Source organism: Anomalospiza imberbis, chromosome 11 (genome assembly GCF_031753505.1).
Source record: "Anomalospiza imberbis isolate Cuckoo-Finch-1a 21T00152 chromosome 11, ASM3175350v1, whole genome shotgun sequence".
NCBI classification, from domain to species: Eukaryota; Metazoa; Chordata; class Aves; order Passeriformes; family Viduidae; genus Anomalospiza; species Anomalospiza imberbis.
In genome coordinates, this window is record NC_089691.1 from 1,709,144 (window position 1) to 1,732,939 (window position 23,796).

At 50.2% G+C, this 23,796-nt stretch overlaps 1 protein-coding gene across 8 annotated transcripts in view; it reads left to right on the plus strand.

The window, feature by feature from the left end:
• Positions 1-1,243: 1,243 nt before the first annotated feature.
• The window catches only part of IQSEC1 (IQ motif and Sec7 domain ArfGEF 1), a 280,971-nt gene continuing 258,418 nt past the window's right edge, over positions 1,244-23,796 (plus strand). For all 8 annotated transcript variants that reach the window (XR_011002916.1, XM_068201458.1, XM_068201470.1 and 5 more), the window contains exon 1: positions 1,244-1,940. Coding sequence is in view for 7 of the 8 variants with exons in the window: in XM_068201458.1 (XP_068057559.1) it covers positions 1,675-1,940 (266 nt within the window). In the remaining variant the exon portion in view is untranslated. The remainder of the gene's footprint in view (positions 1,941-23,796) is intronic.

A 23,796-nucleotide genomic window follows, 5' to 3' on the forward strand; every position in this document is an offset into this window, starting at 1 on the left:
AATTAGCCTTTCATGCTTCAGTCACCTCGACAGTCACAACAGCCCTTCGCTGCACTCGTGTCAGAGCAAAAGTAACAGTTTTGCCAATAAGTTATTTCTGCCTAAAGCCAGAATCACCTGGAACTGCCAGACGGGTCTGGCTGTGGCTGCACCCTCCCCTCACGCCCCTTTTCCTCCTGGTGACTGCGAGAAGCAGGGAGGGAGAAGCTGGGACAGCCTGTGCTTGGGAGCTCCGTTCCCAGCCCTGCCGGGCACCGATGGGGACGAGGCGGAGCCCGCAGCTCCCCGGGAGCGGAGCCCCCTCGCCCTCGCCCTGCGGCACCGGCCGCGCTCCTGAAGCAAAGGCGCATCCTCGCAGAGGTGAGAAAAAGCTGACTCCACCACGAAGGGTCGGGGCGTCAGTGACAGCAGAACAACCCCTCTAAGAAAATTTTATTAATTATAAACTTGAGAAGTGGAAAAATGGAGAGAAGAGGTAGAAAAATTAGAAAAAAATTTAGGAGACATAAAGAGGAAGGGAGGAGAAAAGCACGTCTTCAGCTTCCTATCTTCTTCCTGCACTATCTCCCCGTTTCCCTTTCCTACTCCCGGTTCTCACAAGCATTCCCAACACACACTTGGGATGATACAGGACCCAAAACCTCAGCAACTTTTCTTGGCTTGACGCAGCCTTAGCGAGAAGCAGCGTTTCACCAACAGAGGTTTTAACGCCAGGGATGCTGACGGGAGAGGCGGAGGGCTCTGCTACCTGACTTGGGGCGTGCTGCTGGGGCTCCCGGCTCGGGGGGCCACCCCCGCCACGGGAGCCCGCTCCCCAGCTGTGGCAGGGACAGCTGTGGTCCCGCAGGCCGGGTCCCCGCCCGCCTCCGCGCACAGCGCGCTGCTCCCCGCGCCGCCCCGGGGCCCCGCTCCCGAGAGCGCTCCCGCACCTCTCCCGGGGCTCTCCCACCGCGGGGAACGGGGCCGGAGCCGCAGCCGCGCCGGGATGGGGCGCGGGGATGGGATGCGGGGATGGGATGCTGGGATGGGATGCGAGGATGGGATGCTGGGATGGGATGCTGGCATGGGATACGGGGATGGGATGCGGGGATGGGATGCTGGGATAGGATGCGGGGATGGGATGCAGAGCCGGGGATGCGGTGCGCGTTTGGGGCGCGGGGATGGGGCGCTCGCCGAGCCCCCGCCGGCCCCCCGGAGGAGCGGCCGCCGTTACTTAAGCGCATCCCGGCGACGGCGGGGGAGGCGGGGAGCGGCGGGCCCGGCGCAGGGACGGCCCGCGCCCCTGCCCATGCCCGGCTCCGAGCGCGGCGGGGGCGCGGGCGCTGCCAGGCGACGGGCGAGCCCGGCTGCGGCGCGGGCAGGGCGGGACGGGCGCGGGGACAGCGCCGTGCGCCCGCGCGGCGGGGCCCGGGCGGCTCCGGGCGGCTCCGGCGGCGGCTCCGGCTCCCCCGGCCGGCGGCCCTGCCCTCGCTCGGCGGCGGGGGCCGAGCGGCAGCAATGGCGGCGCGGGGCCGCCGCCCGCCCGGGCAGCCGCGGCTCTAGGAGGGGACGCGCGGGGCCGCGGGGCGCCGCTTTCCGCCGGGGTATTTATTCCTCCCCTCTCGCTTAAGTTGCCAGCGGAGCGCGCTGGCCGGCGCCTGCCCCCCCCCGGCACCGCGGCGGTGCGGGGCGGCCATGGAGAGCCCCGCCGAGAACCCCAGCAAGGCGGCCGAGTACCTGAAGGAGCTGAACAAGATTATCGAGACGCAGCAGGAGCTGCTGGAGAAGCAGAAGCGGAGGATAGACGAGCTGGAGCAGCAAGTGGCCAAGTTGTACCACGAAAATGCCTGCCTGCAGGACGAGCATCACCGGCACCTGGCCACATGCCGGCTCCAGCAGGGCGTCCCCCCCGCGCCCCCGGGGATGCTGAGCGCCATCCAGGAGAACGCCAGGCACGAGAAGTAAGCGCTGTCCGCCTTTCTTTGCCCCTTTTTCGCGCAGGGGGTTTCCCTAGCGGGGTTTCCCTTCCCTTTCTCCTCCTGCCTTCGGCCGCCCGAAGCTGGAAACAGCGGGACTCCCTGCGGGGTGTGCCCCGGGCGGCTCGGGGGACAGCGATGGGCTGCGGAGGGGTGGCCGCAGCCTCGGTGCCCGTGTCTCACTCGCTCCCCGGCCGGGGTCCCGGGGAGTTTCGAGCCGGGGCTCCGCGGCTGCCCCGCCGGCCGTGCCCGCGGCTGTCCCTGCTTCCACCGCCGCCCCGGGCCCCGCCGCCGCGGCGCTCGGGGGATGCCCCGGGCAGAGCCGCGGTAGCGGGGCGCTGGGAGCAGCGAGGCGAGCCCTGCCCTTCTCCCCGTAGCGTGTTCGCTGCCGGTCCGAGCGCCGCGGGGAGCGGGGTACCCAGCGTGCGGAGCCGCTCGCCCCCCGGGAGATGCCCCGAGGAGCGGCCTTTGGCTCCGGCCGCTATCGAAAGTGACCCGGCCAGGGGTCAGTAAACATTGGCCGCTCGCCACCGGCGGGCTGGCCGGGGCCAGCGCCAGCTCGCCCCGTTCGGGCCGCCTTCGCTCCCGGCCGCCGCATCTATTCCAGCCTCTCTAAGCTGTAATTAATCGTCTGCGTTCCCCCAGCGCTGGGAAAGCCGCTTAGTTGCGCGGTTCCGAATCAGTAGGGATTCGGGAATAGCAAGAACTGAGGTCGGCGCTTTCCCGGCGTGTTTTTACTTCTGGAAAAGTATTTAAGGCTTGGCTTTCCCGGAGCGGAGTGGGAAAAGCATGCATGGGATTACGAGCCCACTTCGCTGCTTGACACAGCACAATGGGCTGTTTGTGATCCGCTGCGCTCGAATTCCTCAGGTTTATAAATACAGACGCGGCGGCTCCCGGCCGCCGCCAGCCCCCGGGATGCGGGATACGGCATCGCCTGAGGGAGGACCGTGCTCCGGCCGCGGGCTGCCCGGGATGCCCGGGATGCCCGGGGTGCCCGGGGTGCCCGGGATGCCCGGGATGCTCGGGATGCCCGTCCCGCTGCGGGAGGCGCCGCTCGCTCGCTCGGGAGCTGCCGGGGCCCGGAGCAGCGGCTCGGGCAGCCCCGCTGGGCTCGGCAGCATCTCCCTCCGGGGAGCGGTGTCGGGCAGGGATGTCCCGGGAGATCCCGCCGGCAGGTTGGAAGTGCTGCTGCCACTGCTGTGCTCGGAGTCGGCAGTGCTGGTGCTCCGAAGCAGCGTCTCCTCAGTGCTGCTGTGGAGGCTTCAGAAGGGTCGCTGGTCACTCAGTGTCCCCTTTGCCTGCTCCTGTTCCGAGCCTTGCCCCTGGCCAGGGAAGCGGCTTCCCAGGGGAGGGAAGTGGCTCTGCCTCCCCAGCGCCCTTCTTGCTGTCAGTGTTAACGGGGCTTCTTTTTCTGTGATGCTGGGGTAATCACTTTAGTCTTTTTTATAAACAGAGATGTCTCTCTGAAAGTAAATAGCTCCTTTAATAAACTGGAGATCATGCTGTCATTTATCAATCAGTCAATCAATTAGTCCCTTAAGGAGAAAGAGGTGTTTCCAGAAAACACGGAATATCTACACTAATCCAATCCTGTGCCTCCATGTCCAGTACCCGAGGATTTTGTGGCTGTGCTTGTAGTACAAGATGTCAACTCAGCTATCTTGTCCCATTTGTCTCTTGTAAACGACATTACCAAAAATTGTACAAATGGCTTGCCTTGTTTGATAATATTTCTCCTCTGCAGCCCAGGACTCATTTGCAGAGCCCTCCTTGGGCAGGCAGCTCTGGAGACTCGGAGGCTTTTAAGTCTCTTAAGTGGATTTGATGCTGGGATCAGAATTAATCTGGGATATTTATGGCAGAGTTGTATTGCTTTGAGGCATAGCCTGGGGGCTTAGTGGGGAAGCTGGGAGCCAGCCCTGTGCATCTGGCCGGGCCCTTGGCCCACGTGCCTGCCTGGGGAGCCACAGCTTCAGGGCCACCTTCAGCTGAGCAGTCCCGTTGTCCCCTCTCCTCCCCCAAAATTGCTCTCCCGTGGGAGGGAGCACCTTCTCTGCGGGTGGCCCTGCCTGGCTGGGTGGGTGGGTGCCTGGCACAGGGGCTGTGCTGTCCCTGCTGAGGCCCCACGCTGGCCAGAGCAGGGACAGGAGCCACTCATGGCATCAGTTTCTTCTCTGGCTGGATGCAAAAGATGAAGGAAGTCTCCAACTTGGAAAACAGAGAATAATACCCTTGTTTTAAAGGCTTCTCCCAGTCCCACGGTTCCCTCAGCTTCCTGACAGTCCAACCGGCACGTTCCAGGGGTCTGCAGCTTTGCTCTCAGAAGCTCAGCCTCAGTTTCCTCAGACCTAATCGTCCTATTCACCTTGGGGGTGTGTGGGTGGGGCATGAGGATCCCTTCTTTGCTGAAGTTCAGTGTCAGGTGCCAGTGATGCTGAAATGGGCAGAGACCACTGCTCTTCCTGACACTTTTGTACTTCAAAGCTAAAAATAATGGAATACTTTTTAAAGGAAACTGGACTTCTTTCAGTCAAATACACCAGGGCTTTTAGAAGTTGTCTTGTACCTTGAGTTAAACAACTTTTCTAAACTGCTTAGACTCCTGGCCTGCAGCAGCTCCACCTGTGTGAGGTGGCTGTGGCTCCCTGACAGGGGTCCCATGTTGCCAGGTGGGGGTTAACTTGTATAAAAAGAAGTATGGAAAAGTTACATGAGATAATATGGCTATGGTTAGGTCTTAATAAAAGATAGTAAGGAAACCTGACAACCAAAACTACAAAATCCCCACAAGTCCTAAAAGTTTTCAGTTCTTTCAATTGAAGGAATATACAGGTGAAGACTGCTTAATTAATTTGGAAAAGCCGGTGTAGTTATAGACATTCTGTAGCTTGTGAGGAGAGGAACTGTTAATGAGCCCTGAGATAGATTTCTGGAAGAAAGAAACTCAGTCCAATAATATGTATATAAATATATAAAAATAATCTGGTTTATGCACTTCCAGAAAATCCCAGAGTGGAAAAAAAGTTTCTTTTGTGCCAGTTGCTGATGGAAGAAGGGAGGGAGGAGCAGAAGGCTGGGTGAGCAGGTGCAGGTGTGCTCCTCATCCTACAAGGACAGAATGAAAAAGGTTTGGGTGTGGCCTCACTAATTTTACAATGATTTGCTGAGAGCAAATCAACATTAAAATGCACCAGTGGAAATGAGAATAGTTGATAACAAGGCTTTGTTAGACGTGATGAATCAGCATGAGGAAGATAACAATAGGTGTGTAACTCATTAAGGTGTTTAACTCTGAGTTGCATAAGACTAAATTTGAGTGAATCCATTTCATTTAACGTTTGAGAAGCAGCAGGAGCATCTAGAGCTCAGCTCCTTGGTGTAATTTGATAATGTACCTTCTTTTTAGGGTGTAAATCCAGACGCACTGCATTTTCCCACATCTATACAAGGATAGTTTTGTGTGTCTGAGAGTTCAACACTGGCCCCTCGCAGCTTAGGGAGGGATGTTTGTGCTTAACCTAATCAAGTTTAAAACTGTGCTGCTTTTCCACAGAGAAAGTGCCTGGCGAGAGGCTGAGGAGGAGGGAGAGCAGAGTTGTGTGCTGAGACAACAGTCTGGAGGGGCTGTTGTTCGCAGCTCGGTCTGAATTCTGCACCTGGCCTGGCTGATTTATTTTTAAATGAATCCGGGCTGCTTTTGTTCTCCGAGCCCCGGTTTGGAGCTGTAAGACACCCCGGAGTGTCTGGGAGATGCTCTGGCCTGGGCGAGGTGTGCTGGGAGCAGCGGAGCAGCTGAAGTTGTTGCTCTGGTGACAGTCACATGTGAAGGCTGCGTTGTGCCCTACATAAAGCGAGCTTGTGACTTGGCCTGTGGCTGCCGGCGCTGGGAGCTGCCCTGCACCGCCTCAGCAGCAGGCCAGACATTGCATTAGTGTAGAGACCAGCAGGGCTTGTTTTTCCTCCCTCCAGAGATGTCCTTTGCTGAGGCAGGCTGTTCAAATGACGTAAATCCTATCTCCCTGCCTGTGCCGCACTCGAGCAGCAGCTTGTTTGTGTTTTGTGTGCTGAAGTGGAGGTACCCAGCAGCTGCTCAAGTAGGCTTGTGCAGGCTTCTGCTTTCTCTGCCTCCTTGGCAGCAGGGATGGAGATGAAGCGCTGCTGCTGGGTCCTGTTTCTCCGCAGCTGCTGGGGGAAGTGTGCTTTGTGGCTGGAAGTCGGCAGGGCCAGCGCAGTTCTTAGCAGGGAAGCACCTCTGCCTGGTTATCTGGCCCAGCTGGTGAGGAATGCATCCCTGGGGGAAGCACAGGTTGTGTCCAGGGTGAGCAGGGTATTCCTACAGGGTGCTGTGTGTCCTGTCAGTCCTGTAGCAGGTAGGGATGGTGTAATTCCAGCTTTGGGCAGAAACTTCCACCTTCAAATAACTTAAGAGAAGCCTGTTGGCTTCATTTTCAAGCCATAACTGGAATGGTGGGACTGCTAAGCCCTGAGAGTGAGGGTTTCACACTGAAGGGAGTGCTTTTGCTTTTGAAGCCCTCATTTTGGGGTAATTATTGTGATTTGGACAGCAGCACAGGGGTGAGCATCCCTTAGAACAGGCATTTATGGTGCTGGCAGGCTGCAGGAAATCAATAGTGTGAGGATGTGTAAGAAGATGTGAACTTGCTAACTAAACTCAGCTAAATTATTCTGGATCTCTGAAATATTGGCAAATTCTTGTACTTAATATCTGCTAAACATTAAGCTAAATGATAACACATAAAGACAAATTCATTTGAAAGCTGATGTGTGCTGTATAATCAATAAACCAAGGCAGGGAGGGGGGTGCCAGGAGCACAGGGATAGCAGAGCAGAGTGCTGCTATCAATAAAGTTCCTAAGAAATCAGAGGGGGGAAGGAGAATATGGTCCAGAAAGAGAACAGCAGAAATAGGTGTTGTTTTGGGAGAGAAGAACCAGTGTAGCAGAAAGTAACCCATGCTGTAACAGCTTTAAAGATGGTTTCAAAACTTGAAGTAAATATGTTCCATTTAGAGCAGAGCAGTCCTAAAGAGTTACCAGGACTCAGTGGATCTGGAATCTTCCTCTGCTGAAGATTTTTATTGTGCTGACACAGAACACAGCTTTTGAGCTCCCCAACTTTGCAGTTGTGTTCTGAACTTTAAGAACAAAGGACATTTTTGTGCTCCTTGGTGCTTTGATAGCCTTCCTTATGAAGTCACTCTCGAGGAAACTGAAAAGCACTTCCAGAGATGCACTTCTGGAAAAGATCTGGAAATGTGCATGGATGCTGGGGCCTGGTGAGCCAACGAGAGCAGCTGTGCTTTCTGGGAGCCAGGTGTGTGTCTGAATACCCCCTTCCCTCTCTCCCAAGCCCTCCCTCCAAGCCAGCCTGGATCTGGTGCCCTGTGCACACCCACGTGTGGAGCTCACAGCAGGGCACTGCTGGCTGTCCCCACCCAAGGAGGGCAAGGGAAGGCCTCTCCTGGTCTGTAGTGCCAACTTTGCTGGGTTTTACCAGAAACCACAGCAGCCAGAGGAGCAGGATGGCCCCTGTGGAAGGAGGCTCTCACTGCAGCGCCTCAGTCTGTCCTTGGCTCCTCAGAACTTGGCAAGTTTGGGTTGGTGCATCAGGCAGTGATTTTGGGATCAACCCTAAAAGTCAGTGCTGCTTCTGAAGACCTGAGCTCCCTGCTGGGTGAGGGATGCTGAGCTTTGTCCACTCCAAGTGACAAACCTTTGGGAGGAGGTGAAGAGCAGACATGCACCTTTCTGAACCTTGCAGCCTTCTCGCCCAGGTTGTTTGCTTTGGAAGACAGGTCTCCTTCAGTCCTTAGGGAAGGTGTGTTCTTGCAAAAAAATCAGTTGCAGCTTTTTTGAAAACCTGAAGCAAAATACAACACACCCAAAGAAATGTCTTCAGGAAGAGCTGATTTGAGGGCAGATCACAGAAGCTCTGAAAGAAAAAAAGTCGGGCATTTCATGGTGTTTCCTACAGCATACTTATAGGACACTAAATTATTAACATTGAAATAGTAAATTCTTAAATCCTCCTTGCAAGCAGCATCTCAAAAATCTTCATTTGATTTTTTAGACCCAGCAGAAGTAGTTGGCTGTTCATGTGCTGGTCAGTGGTGCTGAGCTGAGCCCAGTGTCTCATGCTCAGGGTTTGTGCAGAGGCTGCGCCTTCCTCCAGGGATTTCTTAAGGGCAGGAGGAGCAGCCCCTGTTTGACACTGCTCAGTTTGGTGGCTGTGGTGTGCTGCAGACCCACAGAGCATCACAGTGCACTAAATTTCCCTGGAGTTCATGGCTCAGCCTGGGTTACCATCCCCGGTCTGGGCAGAGCTGCCCCCAGAGCAGGCAGCCTGTACCAGTGGGTTTGTTCCATGGGGCTGTGCTCTGGCCCAGGCTCCTGCGTGCAGGTGCAGGGAGGTCATCCCATGCCAGGCCCCCAAGGAGGCGTGTGGGAAGCTGCTTAGGTAAGTGGATTTTGCAGGTCAGAAGTAATTCCTGATGTGCAGCCCACACTTGCATTATTCTAATTTGATCCCATCATTCCGACTCAGACCCTCTCTATTATGTTAATTGCACCTTTTTTTCCTGTGTTTTGCAGCCTGCAGATACTTTCAGGCTGTACCTGCCAGCGCTCCTGCCTTTCATCTTAGCTCAGCGAGGCCGTGAATGAGGTTTTCATAATTCCTTTCTGCCCGTATCCCTGCCTAATTGCACTGTTTTTCTCAGCAGAATTGTAGAATTGAAAATGGAGACAGTGTGAGCAGGCTGTGGTGCAGCAAAGCAGCGTGGTTTGAAGAGATGGATGTGATGGTGCATCCTGCTGGCTGCTGGGTACCTGTCCCTGGGCTGCTTTTTCCCCCATATTCCTTGCTAGGAATTCCTCTCCAGATCCTTCATAGCATTTCTTAAAATACTGAAATTCTCAGCTGTTGTAGCTGCTGCGCTACAGTGGAAGATGCTGGTTTTGCTGACCAGAAATGTGGGTAGGAATTGTTGCTGTAAATGGTCATTGCCCTGTGGTTGAGGGCAGGAGCCGGAGGTGTCTCCTCAGTCCCTCCTGCTAGCCTGTTCTCTGCCCTTGGCACAAGGAGCAGGGGGACTGATGCCTCTTTTACAGCTGGGCAAGTCAGAGTTAATGATCTTCTCTTAATGGGCTGCTCAGCTGGGCTGAGAAACAGTTGTGTTAAACAGCACACTTGAGACAAACAAGCCTCTTAAAATCCTGGGTGCCTTCGTGGCTCTAAACCAACTTGTTTGAGGTTAATGATATTGTTTGTGTGGTTTGTGGCAGGAAAAACAAATACTGTTAAAATCAGGGAATGGATCCCAGGCTGGTTTGGGTAGGAAGGGACCATAAATCATCGCATTCCACCCCCTGCCATGGCAGGGACACCTTCCACTGTCCCAGTGCTCCAAGCCCTGTCCAGCCTGGTCTTGGGCACTGCCAGGGATCCAGGGGCAGCCACAGCTGCTCTGGGCACCTGTGCCAGGGCCTGCCCACCCTCCCAGCCAGGAATTCCCTCACAATATCCCATCCATCCCTGCCCTCTGGCAGTGGGAGCCATTCCCTGTGTCCTGTCCCTCCATCCCTTGTCCCCAGTCCCTCTCCAGCTCTCCTGGAGGTGCTTTAAGCCCTGGAAGGGCTCTGAGCTCTGCCTGGAGCCTTCTCCTCTCCAGGTGAGCACCCCCAGCTCTGCCAGCCTGGCTTCAGAGCTGAGTCTGCTGCAAACCGGCCAAAATATTTGAAGAGAGTGAAAGGCTGCAGAAAGAGCAGGTTCCCCAGCAGAATGGCGACTCGCGGGTTTTCCTGCCGGCTGTCGTGTCCTGTCGGGCGTGGAGCTGTGCGGCCGGCGGAGTCCCCATCCCGCCGCTCCCATGCCGCTCCCGGGCCGCGCTCCCTCTGCTGGCTCCGCTCTCAAGCGCTCAGCCACAGAAGCACATCTGGAGCGTGGGACCTGTTTCTAATGGCAACATCTCCGCTCCTTCTGCGTCTCCCCAGACGTCGGAAGGGCTGCTGTGAACGCAGCTGAAGATTCATGAGCGAAGTTTTGCCTTGAAGTGCCGAGGGAAACTCTCTCTTCAAGTGGCGCCGTTTTAAAACGTTCACAGGAAAGAAATTATTCTGCTGCGAGGTATCTGAGTAGACTGAGTGAGTCCTACTGCTGTGCTAGATAAGAAAAATGCTGCTGCTGAGTAGCTCTCTGTAGCGACTGATTGAAATATAATATACATTATTTGCATGTTAATAAGATTTCTAGTCAGACTTCCCTGGCAAACACAAGCAGAGACAAAGGCATGCATGTCATACATCTCTAACCGCAGCACAGCAATTCAGATTTACTAAGTGTGAATTCACTCCATTCTGTAACTAGGCAAAGAAAAGCAGCAGGGGAAGGTGGGAAAGCAATCCCCTGGCCTTCTTCAGGGTTTAGGATGCAGCTGGGAGTTGATGTTTGTCAGGGGTTTCCATCTTTGCTGGATTTCTCTTGGCTCACAGTGACTGTAGGTGACTCGGGAGCTTTTAATTTCTCCTTTTGGGCATGGAGCTATGGGGGGAGCACAGGGAGGTTGTCCTCAGACAGGGATTCTTTTGGGGAATCTGAAACCCTGGTAGAGTTAAATCTGGCCAGGGACATCAAGGACAACAAGAAAAGCTTCTACAGGAACTTTAGAAGATGATAAAGGGAAGAGTTGAGAAAACGTGGGCCCTGTGCAGAAGGAAACACACCTGGTGACCTGGGACAAGGAGGGGGCTGAGGCCACACAGCTCTTCTGTAACCAGAGAATCATCTCTCCGCAGTTCTGACTGCATCCCGGTGAGCAGAGCAGCTGTTGCTAACCACTGAGTTAAGGAGTGGTACCTTCACTAAGGAGGTGAGAATGGGGACCCGAGTGCCTGCAGGTGAGTCCCAGGAGCAGCTGGTGGAACCCCCTCCCACGGCCAGCTGGGACCTCAGGGCTCCAGGGGAACGCTGGGGCTGGGCAGAGCTGAGCAGCAGATTTGGGTGAGCAGACCTCAGTGCCTCGCTGGGGCTGGTTACAGGTGAGAAATGGGACACTTCAATGTGAGTAAATAATGTGAGTAAATACTTCAGTGTGAGTAAATAATGTGTGTAAATACTTCAATGTGAGTAAATACTTCAATGTGAGGTGGGCACGACCTCTCTTTGCTTGACTGGTCCAGGTTGCCTCAATTTCAGAGGTTCACTGCAGCAACATTTTGTTTTTCATTGTTTTTCTGTGAATCTAATGGTTCTCCGCTCACACGTGGGGAATAGAAAATCTTGTTTGTTTGTCTTCTGTGTGCTATGAATGGTCCTGGAAATGCAGTGAAATGTCAGGGATGCATGTGAGTCATTCCAGACAAATGATTGGCTTCCAGTTCAGGTCCCATCAATCTGCAGCCTTGATATCTTGGTATGGTTTTTGGAATTTAGAAAGTTATATTTCACTAGAATTAAGGTTTCTTTTTGACAAATGAAAAGAAAGTAAACCCACTTGTAATGGATTGTGGTAGCCAACAATATTCTTTTAGCATGGTTTCTTGGTAGGCCAGGCAGGGCACTGAGCCTTTGGGTGCACCCAGAGCTGTTGCAGTGGTTGTTTGCCAGGTCTGCTCTGGGGATGCTGTCCTTGCTGCTGTGCTGGAACTGGTGCTCAGAGCAGGGAACTGAAGGGGAAGGTCCATGGCAGTGTAGGGGATGTGGGCTGCCCTGAGTGCCGTGCCCAGGGCAGGCTGCAGGTGGGATTCCTCTCCTGCAGTGCAGCTGGGACCTTGTGCCGTGCTGGCTTTGGAGGCACCTCGGGGGATTGCAGAGCCCTGAGCCAATCCTTCTTCATCCTGGCTGCTCACCTTGCTACAGCCACTTCACCTTTCTTCTGCCAGGGAATTCAGAGCAGGAGGTGGCTCAGAAACATTCTGCTTGGCATCCCTTTGTTCCCCTCATGGTTTCCTTGTGATGCAGACAGGTGTTCCTCTGGAAATTTGTTATTCAAATCCAAAGCACCCTGATAGATGGTTACTTTAAATTCTTGACCCAGTGCCAGGATCCAGTGGCACCATGGCCCGGGGTGTGTGTGCCCTGTGTTTTAGGCTGCCTTTCTCCAGCTCATGCAGTGGTGTCCTTTGTAAGCAGGTTGGGCTGTTTGTGTGGAAAGTCCTTGTAGTGACAGCAAAGAAGGAATTCACAGTTGTAGGAATATCCCCTGGGGGTTTTATTTGCTGCTGGGAGTTCTGATTAATGGCTCTGTGTTGTGGAGAACAGGTGTATTTTGACTTTTCCTTGCATTCCATCTTTCTGTGTAGTCCACAGCAGAAGAAGAATTTAATTTTGGCTTCAAGCTGGAGAAGCTGAGCACTCCAAAGAAAATCTGCTTTAGTCTGTTCATCCTGCCTCGCTCTCTGCTTCACCTAGGCAGGACTCTGGGTGGGGATTATCAAACCCTCAATGTAACTCTTGGTAAAAATCACTGCTAAAATCAAACCCTCTGTCCTGATCTCTTTAAAGGCAAAGTAGCCTCTATCATCTTGTATCTCAATTAATGCACATAACTTGGTTGTGTAATGCCACAGAGGTGAGCAGGCTCTAATTACAGGAGGGTAAAGTGGGGATGTCTGACTCTTCCCGTGGCTCCTTCCTGGATGATTTTCCTCTTCATTTAGCAGAGCCTTTCCTGGTGTTGATCTCCCTGATTGAGACCCAAAGAGTGAGGCCCTGCTGTGCAAAGGAGGGCTGGGATCTAATGCAAATGAACCAGCTAGTTTTGAATAAGGGGAAAAAAAATCATCTATATTCATCTTTCGGGTTTGGTTCTATTTTAAGCTTTTAATTGAGTCCACCACTTCTTGAGTGCTTGGGGTTGTCAAGGGTTGAGAGAATGACTTTGTCTTTCAGGAAAGGAGGAAGCTGACTTTATTTCAGGTTTGCTGAGGTTGTGACACCGGTGCTATACAGAGCTAGTGCTGACATGGGACGCTCCCCCTGCCCGGTGGGCTGTGGTTGTGCCAGTCAAGTGTTTGGAGATGAAAGTGCCAGGCGTGGAAGTGAGGAGAATGAGGAGTGAAGGAACTTTCCTGTGACCTTTCTTCCAAATGGCTTGGGAGGAAAACTTTGAAGGCAGTGATCTGAGACTGTGCATGGAATTCAATAGCTGCTCCTGCCTTGCATTGCAAGGGAATTCTAAAAGGGTGATAAAAACTACTTCATCTAAGGTAGGAGAGACCTCTTGAGTCAAAGGTCAAGAGTTCCTCCTACTCATATTTATTTCAAGTGAAACGTGGCATGCCAGGCCCATGCCTGGCTCCTGTGACCATGTCCTGCTGTAGATGGAGCTCACCTTAGTACTGGTTTAATATTTAATCAGAGCCTGATGTGCAGGTGACTGGAACTGAAGGAGAGAGGCAGGGAAATTAATTTCTGCTCCTGCTTTCCCCAGTTGCCAGGGTTGTGCCTTACAAATTTCCTGGCCTTTGGTGCTTAAAAAAGAGAATGCTGGAGTTGGATCTGGATTCTGTGGTGAGCAGCACACAGGTTGCTTTTAATCCTAAAAAGGAGATTTGCTGAAATCTCTTCAGAGCACTGTGGTTAAATGGTTTTGGTTGTGCACAAGTGTTGCAGCAGCGCAGTCCTGGGCAGCATTAAGGTGGGTGGTGGCTGCAGCCTCAGGCTGCCAGGACCAGGGGATCACTGCAGGCTGTGCTCTCTGTGGAGTGTCCCTGTGTCCCCCTTGGACCTGCCGGTGTTCCTGGAGCAGGGCTGTGGGAGCTCTGGGGGCTGCAGAGATGAGGTCAGGAGCAGCTCAGTGTGTGAGCACACATCCTCAGTGGGGTGTGCTGGAGCCTGGGCAGGCCGTGGGGCTGTCCAAAGGGATCAGTGACACCTCAGTGTCTCCAGGGAGACTTCATGCCTTAGAGGAAGCCAACAGTCCTTGGAAAAGCAGAGAGAACATTGTGATTTGCGTGGTTTTTCCTACTCTCTCTACTCTCCTTCAATATAGTGACAGCTTTAGGGTGGTAGAAATGTTCCTGTCTTGGAACTCATCACTGAGAGCCTGCTGCTGCTATTGGTGCTCCAAAATAGATATCCGGCTCTCATCTCACAGAGTGTTTTTGTGTGCTGGGAGTGATTTTTATTTTTTTTTCCTTCACCTGCCTTTTTTTCACCCATCTGACAACTTCCTCCAGCAATCTTATCTCCACCCAAATGCATCTGATCAGAGCAGCTCCTGCTCAGGGGGCTGAGGGTTGTCTGTCCTCTCTCCTGCTTGCTCTGAAAGCAAGAAAGGATAATTCTTTAAAACACATTGCAGTTATGTAACTTCTTGAGGAAAGTGCTTCCCAGCACCGAGCTTTTCTTGTTACGTAATGTGATACATCACCAGAACTTGCTGACATAAGCCAGGATCTTCACCTCCACTTGCTCATGAAAAACATGTTCTTTCCTTGACCTCACTTGGCTCTGAGGACTGTGGGCACTATTAGGACCTCATTGGAGTATTTTACTCTGGAGTAAGGAAAACTGCTGGCAAATCAGGTGCCAGTCTGAGCTGCCTGCTGAGGGAGTGCTGTGTGTGGTCTGAGTCTGTAGCTTTACTCCTGTGACACTGCTGTTGTTTCAAGTGACTTTTTGTCTTTAAATAAGTGCTTCCCAGGCTTTGAGCAAGGAGCAGAGGTGGTTTCTGTGTGGCATGGCATGACCCTCTTAGGCTGTTTGAGTCATCTTGCTGTGAGCGAAGGAAATCATTAAACATCTCAAAATGAGATGAAGAGTCCTTTTCCAGCTAACATGATTTAATCTGGAATATACTTCACTCATGCTAACAATGCAATGAACCTTGGCATCACCAACATACTTAACCTTTCAAAGGTACCTGGCAAAGGTCACCGGAGCTTTGCTTAATAATTCAGCTTGTGCAGGTCTGGAACTTGGTCAGTCTTTGTGCATTATGTTGATTTATGCTCTGGTATTCTGTCTAGGAACAGACTGTGTAAAGTGGCTGTTCAGCAGAATGCTGTTATAATAATAAATGCCATGAAACTGGTGTGATATGCTCTGTGATTTTGGGGGTGATTCCAGTCCTCAGAAGACTGACCAGTGATCACTACTGGTTCTGTTTTCCCCAGGGACAGTTATGGACTGGAACAAGCTTAACACTCAAAGCCTTTTGAGCCAAACCCTTCAAGGTTTCCTTTAAAACTCTTACCAAAAAAGGACCTAGAAGCCAGCATGCTCCTTGGTAGCTGAAATGCCAACAAAATGTCTCAAATCTATGTCACCTGCTCAACTGAGCACAGGATTTCCACTTTGCTGCCTGTGCTGAGTGGTTGTTTGGGCTGGTGGAGTTAACTGGGCAGGAGTCCCACTCAGGCAGAAACTGCTGCTGGTAGGGATCTCCTGACTGCTGCAGATCTGCTCCTTCCCAAAGGATGGGACTCTGCCAGGAACTCTGCCTGAGTAACTGATGTCCACTACACAGTATTACCTTCACCAGTGGGAATATTTTCTGTAAGGCAGGGAAAGTAACAGGAAAGACTCACGTGTGCTGCTTCTTGACTTTCTGCCAGCTGATCAGGGAGTGAGTTTTACTAGAATTCTTTGTCATAATCAACGATATCTTTAACTGAAGCAGGTTACTTTTATTTCTGAAGAGCAGTATCAGTGTGGGGTGGCTTGATCTCCAGGTGTCCATTTCCTGGGAGATGGAGGAACTCAAATCTCCAATTAGCTGTCTGTTTGAAAGAAGTCAGACTTCTGAGCTGCAGTAACAGTATTGTCCAGGATGTGGAAACAGCCAAAATCAACAGCAGTGCCTGGGGATTGGGGGGATTGGGGAGCTTGGGATGCTGTCAAAGCTGGTAAGTTCTCTTCTCACTTGGCTAATTTTCTTTGATCTAAAGTGTGGAGGTACTGGTGCTCTGCCCATGCACTTGAGAAGGTGTGAATAAAGAAGGGTTGAATGCAGGAACTGCTGCTCTGCAGCTCCAGGCCTCCTGGGGGACAACGGGAATGGGAAGTCTTCGTGTAAAGAACACAGGCTGGGAGAGCTGGGGGTGCTCACCTGGAGAGGAGAAGGCTCCAGGGAGAGCTCAGAGCCCTTCCAGGGCTTAAAGCACCTCCAGGAGAGCTGGAGAGGGACTGGGGACAGGGATGGAGGGACAGGACACAGGGAACGGCTCCCACTGCCAGAGGGCAGGGATGGATGGGATATTGGGAATTAGGAATTGTTCCCTGGGAGGGTGGGGAGGCCCTGGCACAGGGTGCCCAAAAAAGCAAGTTGTTCTGTTATTCCTCAGTGTTTAAAAAAATCCTGTCTCAAAATACCCTGTCCCCAAACAGAGCAGGTAGCAGACTAAATTATTTATCTGCTTAATTTATGATCTCGCCTTGCACGGCAGCATCTGGAGAGCAGGTGACTTTGTTTGTGTTGTGAATTTTTCTTTCCACTGATCAACCCCTTTCTCTGATAAAAGGCTGAGGCTCTTGCTATAAACCCTGGTGCTCTTGGGGCATTTCCTCATGTAGAGCAGAGCCCTTCTCTCTGTTCAGCTGTAGTTGGAAAACAGAGCTTTGGGAAGATTCCTGCCATCCTTGCTCTGCTTAGCCCCTCTAGAAGCACTACAGATCCCCCTCCCAGATTTAACTTTGGCTTTGCTGAGCTTTCCTAACCTCCAGGAGTTTATATTTGGGGTCCATCTGTTAGCTTGGCCTCACATGACAATATTGTACGGGCTTTTCTTTTCACTTCCTTCATGGGGATGCAAGTTCTTTACATTTATTTTCAAACTTAACCCCAATGTCTAATTCTTTTGATGTCTCCCTACCCACGGAGCTGCAGATATTTTTATTTACCTGTGACCAGTAATCCACTGGTGAGCCTCAAAGTCCACATTGAAGGCTTCCTGTTGGTAGGACAGGATTACAAACAGCAGAAGGCAGCTGCACAGCATCAACTCATTGACTATTAATTATGGTATTTCTGTGTAAAACACTTGCTTTAGGGTTTGCTGCTTTGGTAGCTCTGGGAGAAGGCTGCTGTTGAGGTGGCTGGGTTATGTTCTGCACCTCTGACAATGTGATTTTTCATGCTGCAGACTGAGCTGAAGGAATACATCACTGCAGCCTTACTTAAGGCAACTGAAAAACCCAGCCCTGCTCACTCACTTGCTTTGACAGCAAGAAAAAAAATCCTCTTTCCCTTCATAAAAGTAGTGTGGACAATAATTTATACTTTGGAAAACCTGCCTTCCCATTACGTGCTAGTTTTTCTTAAACCAAATAAACACAATGAAAAAAACCAAACCTATCAACTAAAAAGCCCCCACCCCTCCCCCCCCCCAAAAAAAAACCCACAAAAAACAAACAAAGCAAAACAACCCAACTCTCAAACTCACCAAAAACCTCAGATTCTGGTGGCTTTTCACACCTTGTGCTTTATTTTACCTCAGTCAACCAAAGGTGGCAAAACAGCCACTGACATCCTTTTGTCCTTCCTCACCCAACAAAATATTCCGTGGTGGTTGCACAATTTGAGTTTGTGCTAAATATAGCACAGGGATTGCTGAAGGAAGGAATCAGGTGTGTCTGCCTTGAACACCTCTCCCTGCTCCCAGTTTTCCTGGAGCATTCTTTTTCCCATCTCATCCCTCTGCACTCCCTGTGCTGCCTGGGGAAGCTCATTCAGACCAGGGTGGCCAAGGTGAGGTTGAAAAATGAGCTTTAAGAGTTTTGGCTGCCTCTTACCGTGAGCCTGGGAGCATCCTCACAGTAATTCTGGATGATTCTGGCTGTGTTGTTTCTCTGCTGCCTTTTCATGCTGGGACACACAAAGCCTGCCTGGATCAGAGGCAGGAGGGGTGAGGATGCCCCAGCTGCTCTTTTTCCCCTCAAGAAAATGGACTTTTAGAGCTTTGCAAACAAGAATGATATGGCACAGCTTATGAGTTGAGGCAGTGAAAATGAGCTGCAGTGAGATGTCATGTTGATAAAAACATATATATTTTAATGTAATATCTACAGTGTATTTGACTCGGCAGTCCATTGAACCTTGGTTTTTTTCAGGAATTATCCAAATACAGTTTTACCTTAGAAAGCCCTTAACAGTCTGCCTGCACAGCAGCCACATTCTATTTACCAGCTGGATTTTCTTCTTATTTAAATACTTCAAGTTGAAGGTGTTGTTTTTGGTTTTTTGGGTTTTTTTTTGTTTGTTTGTTTTTTTTTTTTCTTGGACAAGACTTTACAAGTGATATTTACAGTCATTTCAGGTACACTGGCAGCTCTGTGTTCTTAGAATTGTGTTTTCTTGATGCCTCTTGTATTTTGAAATCTGATAAGATCCAGCAAGGGGACAGACTTCCTTGAGTGGAGCTACCTGCAGCTGTGGGTAGTGGCTGTTCTAATTCATAAGTTTTTTGCTGCTATACAACACTTAAAGCACACAATGAAGTTAAAGGAAATTCACAACTGGGTTCTTCTGAGAAAAATCTTAGCACTGCAATAGAAAAGGGCATAGCACAAAGTTTGCTGTTACTTGGAGTTAATCACTTAAAAAATAATTTAAAAACCCCCACCTCCCCACAAAGCAAGATGAATTGCTGTCTGGTCTCTTGTTTATAATTAAGTAAATGGATGAACCTGAAGCTCTAAGAAGCATGGCAGGTTTAGCCAGGGCTCTCAGTGGCCAGTGCTGCTGACAAAGCATCAGGATATTCATTAAATTGCTGAGCCTGTATTTCCTTTGTTGCTTGAGCTGCCAGTAGAATTCCTGAGTAGCCACGAGTGGCTTGTTTGACTTGCAGCTCTGTGTGCTGTCACAGGAGTGCTGGAAATGGCAGGATCTGGCCCTGATCCGTGGGATGCAGCTGGGAGGGTCTGTGCCACGCTTGGAGGGAGTTTTGCCATTCACATCTCGGGAGCGTTGCTGAAATTCCAGTTCCATGAAGTTGGCGTAGAGAACCTACTTATAGCACCAGTGCTGATTGCTGGAACCATCTGCTCTTGGATCCTTGGCATTAATGAAGAGCTTGTTCTTTATGTAAGGAAGGGAAGAAAATCCTTCCAGAACAGCCAGCCTGGAAAACACAGGACTTCCCCCCTCTTTCCTCTCCTCCCTCCCAAAAAGGGATTCAGAGAACCCAACTGTAAATGCCACGTGAAATGCAATTAAAAGGGGTTTGTGACTGACTGTCTCATCTTGCTTGGAGCACGTCCTCTGGTATTTTTAATCCCAAGTCAAAACAACTACTGGGTTCCTGCCACCCGTGCTGGAACGGATGTTCTGAGGACCAGGAGTGGGCTCCAGGCTTTGTTTATATCTGATTTTGTGTCTACCTCAGTGAAAGATGAGGCTGTTGGAGAACTTGCTCAATTTCTGAGAGGTGTTGATGCCTTAAGTTTTAGCTTTCATATTTTCCAGATTCTGTCCTGCATTATTGTATAACTCTGAACTTCATATAAAGTGTCAGCAAGTTCTCCTCACAGCTCAGTCACACAGAACAATCTTTTCCCAGCCCCAGAACCAAGGACACTGCTGCAGCTTCAGCCCAAAAAGTGCAAACAACAGGGAATGGAGGAGAGCAACCTGGGAGGATGGGACTGCAGCACCTGGAGCTGGAATTGGACAATGAACCCCAATATGGAAATGGACCAAAACTTATAAAAGTGTGAAAACTCGTGACCTGGGATCCATCTTGGGTGTAGCCCTGGCCAGGCTCTTGTGCTGCCCAAGGTGTATCCTTTGAAGGCCTTTTAATAAATCCCTGCTTTCTTCTTTAACACTGTCCAGCCTCTGTTCTGGGTAGCCTCTCCAGGCATCAGTGGGGTGCAGCTCTGCCTTCAGCTAAGGGTTGGCTCTGAATGTCAATCATTAACCAAGGTTGTTGCTCTTGTTCTCCTTGCCATTCCCTCCCTCAAACACCTGGAGCACACAAGCAGGTGTTCTCATTATTTCTGCCTGTTAGGAAGGGATCACCTTTCTGCATTGACATTCTGGGCTTGGTTTACAGACTGTTGCGGATACAAGCACTGGGCCAAATAACATCTGCTTGTCCAAACAAATAACGTGAGGACACCTTGTTTTAATTCTTAATTTCTTCTGAGACTGTTAGATGTGAACTTGGTTTTCAAAGGTTACCCTCACACCACGTTCTTTGGGTCATCTTTCCCTGACCTTTTTGAGATTGTCATGCACTGATGCCTCTTCTCAGGTTTGGCTGTGTTCTTATGAGTGTAACGTGTTATAAAAACCACGTGTGGTAGATCGAGAGAATAAATATGATATAAAATAAATACAGTAGCTCTTATTTGTAGATGTTGACTTAGCTTTATTTGGAAGAGATTACAGTTCTCTTACCCCAGCAAATTTGAAATACAGTGTTGATATTGAACTAATGATTCTTTTCTTATCTTGTGTGTGTTCTGGTAGATTATGAGCTGCTTTTATGTGCCTTTTTATAGACCCTCCTCCTGTTTCCAGATCGAGTGTTTCAGGGCCATGAAGTGTAACCTGACGTGGTAAATCAGCTTGGCTGTGGTCTGGCTCGCACAACACGGGATGAGGATGGATTTCAAATTTAATAATGCTGAATGACATCAAGTCCTAGCAACCTCCTGACTGTCACTCCTTGCAAATGGCTTTATTTGGCTTGTAATTGATGCTTGAGGTAATTAGTGCACACTGCAGGGTGTTATCTGAATTCTCAGGGTTGATCAGCAGGCTGAGTGTCAGCACTGTGGAAGCAGATCTTGGTTCAGAAGCATGAAAAGGACATTTTGGAGCCTGGCAGTAATGGGATCTTCATACAAACCTGCATAGTTTTGCTTGGAATTTTAGGAGTAGTGTCATGATTGCCTTTTCTGTCCCTTACAAGAGCTGCAGATGGGAAGTGGGGAGCTGTCTTTTAGTAACAGAGCAGGGGTTTATCCTTGATGTAGGAGCCTGTGTAGCTGTGCTGGAATCTCACAATGGACATTTCCAAATAACCCAGTATTAATACTTGCCTAGGAAATGTGTTTAGGAACCCACTTTGAAATTGGGATGATGTTTGAATAATGTAATACACTCTGAAATGGAAAACTGAGGTTGCTCTGATCTGCTGGAGGGGCTTTTCTGGGGAGTGGAATGCTCAAAAGATGGGGCTGACCTCACAACTCTTCTGTATTTCTTTTAGAACTGTGAAGATAACTGCTTAGAGCTTTAAAGGAGCTGGGGCTTATGAATTGCAGGCTGTAAGTTCAAGTGTGGCTTGTTAGGAATAAATGCTCCCGTGCAGTTCCTTTAACAGTTTGATTCTAAGTGTTCAGTTTCTGTCCTGCCAAATTCGTTTGAAGCTCAGCATCAGGCAGGGCTAAGCTTTGCTAATCCTTCAGAAATGTTTAAACTGCACACAGGTAGTTAATGAAGTCAGTGGGACTACTGGAAGCACTGCATTTAAGGGTTCTGCTGAATTAGGATGTGCATTTTCCAGGGGTAACCAAGAAATGCTGGCACAGCCCCGTTCATCTGCCTGAGGGCTCTGCACCATTATTTTCCTTCCCATGCAGAGCATTCAGCAGACAAGAAGCATGCTGGTGCACTCTAGAACTGAAGGAGAAAAGATAATAAACCACTTGTAAAGAGCTTCAAATCTCTGCATTCTGTTCCAAATGCATCTCTCCAGCCTCTGGCTGAATCTTCCGTGGAGGGAAGCCAGGCTGCGGCCAGGAGGGAGCCAGGGCCAGCTGTCAGGAGGAGAAGCTGGCAGCTGGGCAAGTGTTTTAAAATAATTGCGTGGGGAGCGTGCAGGAGAAGCTCTCCTGACTTCCCTCTCCGTAGCTGTCATTCCAGCACATGGTGGAATTAATAAAAGGAGATTATATTCACCCTATTGTGATAGGAGGCTGGAGAGATCAGTCACCTCCCAAAGCATGAGTTAAGGACTGGGGAAAGAAGAGGGTAAAGATTGTTACACAGAGGAAATGGGAATGTTTGTCCAATCTCACAATATTGAATATTTGAACTTCCATGTACCGCAGGCACGGTTTAGAATCTCAGCCCTATTGAGAGGATCTTTTCTGGCTGTGGTTTTGATATATTTTGCTGTGGCACACACTAGATTTTCATGCTTCTTTGGGGGAAAATATTTGCAGTGAAGTGCCACAAGTGAGAGACTGGCCCGTGGTTTTATTTGTGAAGGAGAATATTTTGCTGAAGTCTTTGCCAAAACCCTGCCGTGTTCAGGGCAGGAGTGTGAGGACAGGGGCTCAATGTAATGGATTTCTAGGGAAGCTACTGATTTCCCCACTGCAAGGCTCAGGTTTAACAGATAGGGCTCTTAAATTTCAGCATAATTGATCTGTTCTGCAGAAGCACTGGGGTTAGTGCAGTTTTTAAAAATCAGTAAATCCTCACCAGCAGCGCGAGCAACAGCAGCATTTACAGCTGAAATACAAATAACTCCTTAATGAGACAGCATTGAATTCTCATTTTTTATTTGCTAAGATAGACTTTTATTAAGTAGTCAGTGTAATAAAGTGAGTTCATCTGTTCTGTATCAGGTGCCAATGTTCAGCTTGTGGCATCTTTTTGTCACCTCTCTTCCCTGTGCCCCACCTCAGGGTATAAATCTCACTCAGCAGGCTTTGGAGGAGCCCTGGAATGCCCTGGCTCAGGTGATCTCCAAGCAGTTTATGACCTAAGCATTATCCAGGTTGCAGCAGTGGATGTTTGCAGGGCTCCCAGGGGCAGTGACGTGATGAGCTCTTGTGTTATGTCACGGTGACCCATTTCTGTGTTCCCTCGGCTCACCAGCTGCTCCCAGGGCCAAAGTGTAAAGTTAGTTAAATACCATCATTTGCAGCCTGTGCAAAGCTCTGCATCAGGTGAGAATAATTAAATGGCTGGAACTGTGACTCAAGTGGAACCAGGGCAATTTCAATTGATTTGGTTGTTGTTAAGAGTGAGCTTTCTGTGGCACTTTGGGCACTCGTGTTGTAATTACACTTTGAAGGGGGTGTGTGTCCATCTCCAGCTGTTACTCACCCTGTCACAGAGCTGTGTCCAAGTGAGGTGTGGCTGATCCCATTTCCCAGGCTGTGTCTGGGGGTGGCTGCCCCAAGGAGCTCACCTGTGGCTGTACCTGTGCGTGCCCAACGTGAGGGCTGAGCCAGGGAGGGGCTTTGGACTTGCTTAAGCTGTGCCTGGATGAGCAGTAACGGAGCCTTGGGAGTGTGGGAGGGTAGGGTAGAAGCTGATAACAAATCTACCTTCTCTTCCCAAAAACTTATTTTATTTTAATTTTTATTTTGGTGCTAGTGGGAGTTTAAAGAAACTGAAGAGAGGGAAACCTAAAAGCAACCTTGGCAAACTGTCAAAGTTTTGCTGCATTAAACCAGCCTCTCATTTCTAAGCTTGTAGATTAACTTCTCAGCTGTCCTCAGGAAAAGAACAGCTTTGAGTGTGTTTGTGGTTGTAGCCTGTCTGGAGTTAAGGATGAGCTAAAGAGGACATGGGACTGGCAGTGCTGGTTCATGGTTGGGCTCAATGATCTCAGAGGGCTTTTCCAACCTTAACCATTCTATAATTCTTTTTTCCCCCCTCACTTATTAAAATAAAAAAGAAAACATAACCTGAACAGTCTCTCAGCATAAAATTCTGTTTAATCTTTAAACCCATGCATAGATTGTTTTTCTTTGTAAGCAATCCCTGCTAATACCAGATTAGCAGGGCTGTTTCCCTGCTTTGTTCCTCCACCTGTTCCGTAGGACACACTGGTATTCCTGAGCAAAACTACTGCCACAATATGGATTCTTAGGGTGATGGAGGGAAGAAAAATTATTTTTGTGTTAC